The sequence below is a fragment of the Rana temporaria genome, chromosome 1 (assembly GCF_905171775.1).
Source record: "Rana temporaria chromosome 1, aRanTem1.1, whole genome shotgun sequence".
Lineage (NCBI taxonomy): Eukaryota > Metazoa > Chordata > Amphibia > Anura > Ranidae > Rana > Rana temporaria.
In genome coordinates, this window is record NC_053489.1 from 470,735,623 (window position 1) to 470,744,447 (window position 8,825).

Genomic DNA, 8,825 nt, shown 5'->3' on the forward strand with positions numbered 1-8,825 from the left:
CTGTTCGATTACAGGCAGAGGGCAGAGAAGTGACATGTCTATTTTGTTTATGTGATCAAAGTTTGTGTGTATATACTGCACTAATACTATAAAAAGTATGAAAGAGACCTGTGAAATAGAAGCATCGACAAAAACATGCAATATAATTATGTAAACAAAATAATGTAATATAAAATGTAAATTTCAATCTTGTGATAGTGTAAAACATTGCAAGTATATATCTTTAAGACCATACCATGTAATACATATACTGATCAAAAAACAATATACGTGAAAATTTAAGACAATATCTCTGAAGGGATAAATAGTGACTCCTAAGAGCGATGTCTATAAAGAGTGATAAGTAGATCAGATTCGACGGTATAAATCCGAGAACCATGGGGGAATGTTCAAAAATTTCCACCGCCACCAAAGAGGAAAAGGGATGAAACTTTGTGGAACGCACACCGGGAGAAATGGAAACTCTTACCAGAAGGGGTGGACCTCCTATTGTAGCGAGGTCGCCTGCAGATATAGCCCTCTGCGGGGTCTGGGGTGGATCCGGGTTGCTAGATGTAGTGAGCCACGAGCTTCCTCTTCATTCAATGGCTACCATCCGTCCACCTTGCTCCCAAGTAAGATCTCTGACTTCTAAGAGTCTCCACTCTTAAGCCTCATACACACGATCGGACTTCAAACTAACTTTTCCGTGGATTTTTGTTTGAAGGGCGTGGGCCGTGAACTTGGTATGCATACACACGGCAAGACTTTTTCAGCAAACTTACCCAAAATCACATGGTTTTCTGCTCTTTACCACCACCACCCTTTGGTCAACTTCTGCTATTGTTGGTTGATTTTAACATTGGTTCTGAACAAATGTGTTTTTACTTTGAACAAAAGTCTGATGGACTTCTGTACACACAATAGGACTTTGCACCGTAGGACTTTTGTTGCCAAAAAGTTTGTCCGTTTGCAGAGCAAACTTTTGTGCGATGAAAACCGAAAAAGTTTGTCCGATGGAGCGTACACACAGTCGGATTTTTTTTTTTAAAAACCTGCTAATTTTGAAGCTTGTTGTCAAAAAGTCCGACCGTGTGTATGGGGCTTAAGAGACTCTTAGGCCCCGTACACACGAGAGGATCCATCCGCTGGAATTGATCCGCGGACCGGCTCCAGCGGATAGATCCCCTGGTGTGTACAATCCAGCGGATCTGTTTCCGTGGATTTTTATCCCCTGGGATGGATTTCAAGCGGATAAAAATTTGAAGACATGCTTTAAAATCTATCCGCTTGAATCCATCCCAACGGATTGATCCGCTGGTCTGTACAGACTCACCGGATCAATCCGTCCGAATGGATCCCCCGCATGCGTCGTAATGATTCGACGCATGCGTGGAATTCCTTATATGACAGCGTCGCGCACGTCGCCGCGTCATCATCGCGGCGACGGCGCGACACGTCATCGAGATGGGATTTCGGCACGAATTTCGATCCTATGGTGAGTACACTTCATCGGATCCAAATCCGCGGAAATCCTCAAGAGGATTTATCCGCGGAAGCGGTCCGTTGGACCGTATCCGCGGATAAATCCTCTCATGTGTACTAGGCCTTAGAAGTCAGAAATCGTACTTAGGAGCAAGGTGGACGGATGGTAGCCATTGAATGAAGAGGAAGCTCGTGGCTCACTACAACTAGCAACCTGGATCCACCCCAGACCCTGCAGAGGGCTATATCTGCAGGCGCAGACAACCTTGATACAATAGGAGGTCCACCCCTTCCGGTAAGAGTTTCCATTGCTCCCGATGTGCGTTCCACAAAGAGTTTCATCCCTTTTCCTCTTTGGTGGCGGTGGAAATTTTGACCATTCCCCCATGGTGCTCGGATTTATACCATCTTAGAATCTGATCTACTTATCACTCTCTATAGATATTGCTCTTAGGAGTCACTATTTATCTCTTCAGAGACATAGAGGGTTCACTTTGCACTTGTAAGTGCAGATTTTATCATCCAATCCAATCATGTGCAAGCAAAAATGCTGTTTTTTATTTTACTTGCATGTCTCCCTCAGATCTACAGTGACTGCACTTGAAAGTGCAAAGTGAATTTGCCTTTCGTAAATAACCCCCATTGTCTCAAATTTTCACGTATATTGTTTTTTGATCACTATAATTTTTGTATGGTCTAAAGGATATATACTTGCAATGTTTTACACTATCACAGGATTTACATTTTGTATTACATTAGCGTAACTATTTCCATTTACTATTGTTTATGTGCAATTGAGAAAAGTCAGGTTATGAAGCTTGCTGTGTTGTGTGGTAGGGCTATGTAATTGTGGAATGAGAGAAATTTAATAAAGTAAAATAAATATAAATTCTTTAGCAGGCTAAGCTAAAGAATTTAGTTTCAAGATATAAATGTTAGGTGTCATTCACATGGGCGCTGAGGCATCTGGCCACGCAAGCCACATAAACAAACGGCCCATTCACTATCTGCAGGCCCATGTAAATGAGGCCGTATTGATATACTTAGCTTAGCCTGATTTTCAGCTGCAGCATTGATCACATTAGTAATTTCACGGTGTATCTGCATTTTTACATATTTAACATTGTAGCTATATGACAATTAAACTGCTGTGTTTTTTTTTTATAGATTTGCAGTTTGCTTAGTGGCATGTTTTACTGTGACCCACTGGAGATGAAAGCAATCCAGGTATCTACGGTAGATGCCTTCCAAGGAGCAGAAAAGGAGATCATTATCTTGTCTTGTGTGCGAACAAGGCAGGTTGGATTCATAGACTCTGAAAAGAGAATGAACGTGGCCCTGACAAGGGGAAAGAGACATTTGTTAATAGTCGGCAACTTGGCCTGCTTGAGGAAAAATAAGTTGTGGGAGCAAGTCATTCATCACTGTGAAAGTATGTTAAACAATGATATTGGCATATTGTTAACTTTCAATACAATAATGTTTGTTCCATACAGTATATACCTGTATGTATGACAAATATACGTTTTTGCCATATTTTGTTCAGGAGTTAATAATTCATATAGTAATACCAAATTTTCATGGAATAATGTGTGTTCCAAGTAATCTCCTATATGACACTAAAAAAAGTTGACCATTCTCGTTAATTATAAAATTAGCATGGTTGTATACTTTCAGGATTTTAAAACCTAAATGTTTTTTATTGTTTTGGCTACAGTAGGTAAGAGTTATGCTGCGTACACACAATTGGTTTGTCTGATGAAAACGGTCTGATGGACCGTTTTCATCAGAGGAACCGATCATGTGTGGGTCCATCGTTTTTTTTCCCATTGGTAAAAAAACTGTTTTAAAATTATCTGATGGTTAAAAAAACGATAGAAAAAAAACGATCGTCTGTGGGGAAATCCATCGGTTAAAAATCAACGCATGCTCAGAATCAAGTCGACACATGCTCGGAAGCATTGAACTTCATTTTTCTCAGCACGTCGTTGTGTTTTACGTCACCGCGTTCTGACACGATCGTTTTTTTAACTGATGGTGTGTAGGCAAGACTGATGAAAGTCAGCTTAATCGGATATCTGATGAAAAAATCCATCAGACCGTTTTCATCAGATGAACCGATCGTGTGTACAGGGAATTAGACTCCTGTCTGTCCCATCAGAGATTTTCATTCACTTTCTTTCCCAGAGATTTAACAGAAAGTTAGGGGAAATATACTCATAGACAATTACCACCAGAATAGGTGTCCTAGTGGAGGATTTCTCCCCTCCTCGTTTTTCTAGTGAAAACTCTAATATGTTGGCTTTTCCATAATTTATTTCTACTGAACACAGTGTTTACAAGGCTAAAAAATGTGCGACTTTACATTATGCTTTTTATTTAAATACTTATCTTTGTGTCACCTCTTTAAAGTCAATGTAGTTATATTAGAAAATGGTGCTACTAGGTACAACCAACTTTTTATAATGAGCTTCAATTGCCTGGGAGCCCCTTGAATTCTTCTGATTTTCCTGTATCTTGAGAGGACACCTCCACCTGGTACTTCATAGTGCAATGCCTATTTGGAAGTTTGGGCATGTTATGTGGGTGGATTTTTCTAAGTGCACCAGAAGCCCATTTCAAGCCATTACTTGCTAGTATCATATGGTCCCTGTGTTGCTACTGTAAAGTTATCAACTTAAAGGAACACTAAAGAGAATTTTTTTAATAACAAACATGTTATACTTGCCTCCATTGTGCAGCTCATTTTGAACAGAGTGGCCCCGAACCTGGTCTTCTGGGGTCTCTCGGCGGCTGTCTCGGCTCCCCCCGCAAGAATTTTCCACCTTCATACGAGCTCTCTCACATGATGGTAAGTTCTTGCCGGCGCGCTCCCGTGATACAGCAGGCGGCTATAGCCGCTCACTGTATCACTCGACCTGCCCCCCAGCGTGCCGCGTCATTGGATATGATTGACAGCAGCGCAAGTCAATGGCTGCACTGCTTTCAATCAACCAATGAATGAGCCGAGAAGCCAGCGCGTTCACGCGTTGGGGACTTTCAAAGGGGTCAGGTAAGTAAATGGGGGCTGCTAATGCGCTAATGTTTTTTCACCTCGAATAGAATGCAAGGTGAAAAAATAGGTACATTTACAACCCCTTTAGGACTAAATACAAATCACTTTAAGATCATACAGTTTATTAATGATTCTCTGTTGTGGGGTCAAAATATAACCAGTAGGTGGACATATAGTATACAAGGAACGTTCTATACTAAACCTTCTCATTCAGTTGACTTGTATGAATAAAATGTTGTCATTGGAATTTGTCTCTTTTATGATACATTTGTTTCCACTAATTGTTTCTGTATTCCCGCTTACATTTCCAAATCCCCAGTGTAATTCTTCTCTCCAGTTAAACACTCAATATGTCTTTTTTTTTCAGGACAAAATAATGGATTAAAACATGTAAGTCAATGGGATGAAAAACTTAGTGGTATTTTAAAACTTTACCAAGAGAAACAAGAAGAACTATCAAATATGCAAACAAAGCATCCCAAAGCAAAAGCTGGGAAGGTAAATGTGGACATAAAAATGTGTTATTTGATATTATCTGTGTTACCATTATTTTATTTGTGTTATTTAACGTATCTTCAGTCTATAATAGGATAGAAAGTTGCAATGTCAACAAAGTGTTAAAGGATGGCAAAAATCAACTTAAATTTGGTCATCAGCCAAAACGCAAACTGCACAGTTCAGATTCAGATTGTTAAGCAGGTAATAGACATTCAAGGTAGGTAGGTATGACCACCCTCATAATACTGCTTACAAAACATATGCACCTGTTGAGGATGACCAGTGTTTAAGGATCCAACTAATAAAAGTTTGGAAACCCTTTACAAATCCGTATTTTCACTAGCAGGCCTTGCTATGAAACCTACTCTAGCCTTAATGTCATTCTGTCAGACCTTATGGGAGTGGATGCCTGATATCAAGGGATCCAGCTATATATTCATTATTGAGCCTTTAGTTGTAGGTTGCTTAGAGATTTTGCCTTCTGCCCTAGATTCTTGTGTTGATGGGCTAGCAAATTGTATCCGTCTTATTTCCAGCATGCCCTTTTGATGGTGAATGTGTTTTTTTGGTGTTTTGCCAGACAATTTCACAAATATTACAACTAGTAGTAAGAGTACTCATTTACTCCAGCAGAAGAAGCCTAGGTCTTAAAGTGGCAAATGTTCACCTGCCTCCGACCCTCCGTAACCAACAAAGAGTTTCTTGTATTTCTCCCAGGCTTCTCACTCCAAAGCCAAAGAGATATGTAAGTGTAGCGCTTAGAGTGATATGTTAAATATCAAAATACCATGATATATGTAAATAATTACACAAAAAATAAATAAATGTGAAACATGAATAAACAGTCTGTGCAACCCTTTGGGAAAAGGGAAAAATCAATGGATGGATAATACAATGTACTTAATGTGATATCCAGTGAAAACCAAAGTCCAACAAAACTTAATATTCAAAATAATTAATATTGTTGAAGTTCATTATCTCCACATTTCATTCACGTGAGTGAGGGAAGAAGATGCGTGACTTCTAAAGCGATAAATCCCACCACCAATAAAAGTGCAGGCTTACCGGAACTTATTGACCGCTAGTGGCATATGCCAAGAGAGGTCAATCAAGGCTTACTATGACGGATGTCAGAAAACGATCCTTAGCCGGGAATTGTAGACCCAATTGGATGATGTATCCGTAGATGGAATAGGTCCCCAGGGACAGACGAGAAACTGCACTGGTGTAGGACTCTCAAAACCAATTGGTTTGATAAAATGACGGTGCATAGGAAAGAGAAAAGAGAGGTGGCCACATAGCGTAACTCCGTATGATAAAAATAGCGAAGTTTATTCACAGCTGACAAACTTACATTTGGCTGATGTAAAGATTTCTTGCATGCAAAAATGGGGCGACAGTGGAGTTCTCCCGACGCGTTTCGTGGTCAAAAGCACATCGTCTGACCCCAGACGATGTGCTTTTGACCACGAAACTTCGCTATTTTTATCATACGGAGTTACGCTATGTGGCCACCTCTCTTTTCTCTTTCCTATGCACCGTCATTTTATCAAACCAATTGGTTTTGAGAGTCCTACACCAGTGCAGTTTCTCGTCTGTCCCTGGGGACCTATTCCATCTACGGATACATCATCCAATTGGGTCTACAATTCCCGGCTAAGGATCGTTTTCTGACATCCGTCATAGTAAGCCTTGATTGACCTCTCTTGGCATATGCCACTAGCGGTCAATAAGTTCCGGTAAGCCTGCACTTTTATTGGTGGTGGGATTTATCGCTTTAGAAGTCACGCATCTTCTTCCCTCACTCACGTGAATGAAATGTGGAGATAATGAACTTCAACAATATTAATTATTTTGAATATTAAGTTTTGTTGGACTTTGGTTTTCACTGGATATCACATTAAGTACATTGTATTATCCATCCATTGATTTTTCCCTTTTCCCAAAGGGTTGCACAGACTGTTTATTCATGTTTCACATTTATTTATTTTTTGTGTAATTATTTACATATATCATGGTATTTTGATATTTAACATATCACTCTAAGCGCTACACTTACATATCTCTTTGTCACTTTTGCTTTTTTGAATAAGCTGTGTTAGCAGCTACCATTACCGCACTATAGGCAGCGCAGGGTATTCACTTTTCTTCACTCCAAAGCCAAGCCTATGGGAGGGGACCCAAAACAGTTGCAAACCTTGGACCTCTAAATTTTCCAAGCCTTTAGACAAGTCCTCTTCATTATGAAGAAGCATCTCACTTTTCAAAGTGAAGGGCCATCTGTTGACCTTTGTTTATGCCTACTTAGAAAGCACCTTGTTCACCCGAGTATGAGAAGTGGGGTCCAGAGGCAAGTAATCCAACCTACCTGCATCTATGCAATAGTTAGTGGTCCTCCATTCTGCTCCAGACCTTTTGAATCAAGGATTTATTCCACCTGCACTAATGGAAAAAAATTCAGGTGGTCTACTTTAACCTTTTCACTGTTCTAAAGCTAAAAGAGGACATTCCCTACATCTTATATTTGAAGGCTTTAAATGTCTTCATTTAAGCTCAAAAGTTCTGCATTAAATCTACCAAGTAAATTATTGCCTCCCTCCATCAAGGAAATGTCCTAGCCTCAGTTAAGACCTTGGATGCATACTTGCATGTCCACATCTTTCCAGTGTAACAACATTATCTACTATTTTGTAGCCCAACAATTTTGCCTCTCATTTGTGCCTCTAGTGTTGACCAAGGCTCTGGCCCCAGTTCTAGCCTTACTACGCTCCGATTGCCATGCTGTGATACCTCAACAACCCCCTGTTGAGTAAAAAATTTGTTCAGATGTATGTGGCCAATGTGATGTGTATAGTCCAGATCATAAAAACGTTTGATTGGATTCTAAACTTGAAAATAGTGGATGTGAGTTTCGTAGTGTGCTACTGCCAGGTTGTGGTCCTCAGCATTGCCCCACCAGAAGGTGAGCAAGCCGGGGTCTTGTAACAAATGTAGCAGGTTGGGATCAGGCAGAAGTGTAGTCAATGAACAAGCCAAAGGTCAGTAACAAGTGGTTGCAGGTTGGGATCAAACAGAAGTGTAATCGATGAACAGGCCAAAGGTCCGTAACAAGTGGTTGTAGGCTGAGGTCGAGCAGAAGCGTAGTCAATGGTCAGTACTGAGTTGTAGTGAAGATATGGACAGTAGTAGAAAGATATTGGCTGGAGCAGGGCACAATAATCTTGCAGAGACATGGCTTAAATAGAAAGTTCATGGGAGGAGCAAGGCGTTTAAGGTTCATTCAAAAAAAAGCTATTAAGTACGGTTGTCTTCAGGATCAGGCAGGGAACTGTCCAGCATTCAAAGTGGCACTGAATAGAATTCCTAGGTTCAATTCCAGATCCTGACAGAGTTCTTCTGACTTTGCTCCCAGATTAAAGCCTCGTACACACGATCAGTCCATCCGATGAGAACTGGCCGAAGGACCGCTGTCATCGGTTAACCGATTAAGCTGACTGATGGTCCGTCGTGTGTACACACCATCAGTTAAAAAAACGATCGTGTCAGAAGGCGGTGACCTAAAACACAACGGCGTGCTGAAAAAACCGAAGTTCAATGCTTCCAAGCATGCTTCGACTTGATTCTGAGCATGCGCAGGTTTTTAACCGATGCTTTTGCATACTAACGATCGGTTTTGACCTGTCCATCAGGTAAATTTTAAAGCAAGTTCTCATTTTTTTAACCTAAGGTTAACTAACCTATGGGGCCTACACGCGATCGGTTTGGACTGATGAAAACGGTCCTTCAGACTGTTGTCCTCTGGCTATCC

General features: G+C 40.6%; 1 protein-coding gene across 4 annotated transcripts in view; it reads left to right on the plus strand.

The window, feature by feature from the left end:
• The window catches only part of ZGRF1 (zinc finger GRF-type containing 1), a 181,164-nt gene that overhangs the window by 168,622 nt on the left and 3,717 nt on the right, over positions 1–8,825 (plus strand). For all 4 annotated transcript variants that reach the window (XM_040328973.1, XM_040328985.1, XM_040328974.1 and 1 more), the window contains 2 exons: positions 2,632–2,896; positions 4,887–5,017. In XM_040328973.1, the coding sequence (XP_040184907.1) occupies positions 2,632–2,896; positions 4,887–5,017 (396 nt within the window). The remainder of the gene's footprint in view (positions 1–2,631; positions 2,897–4,886; positions 5,018–8,825) is intronic.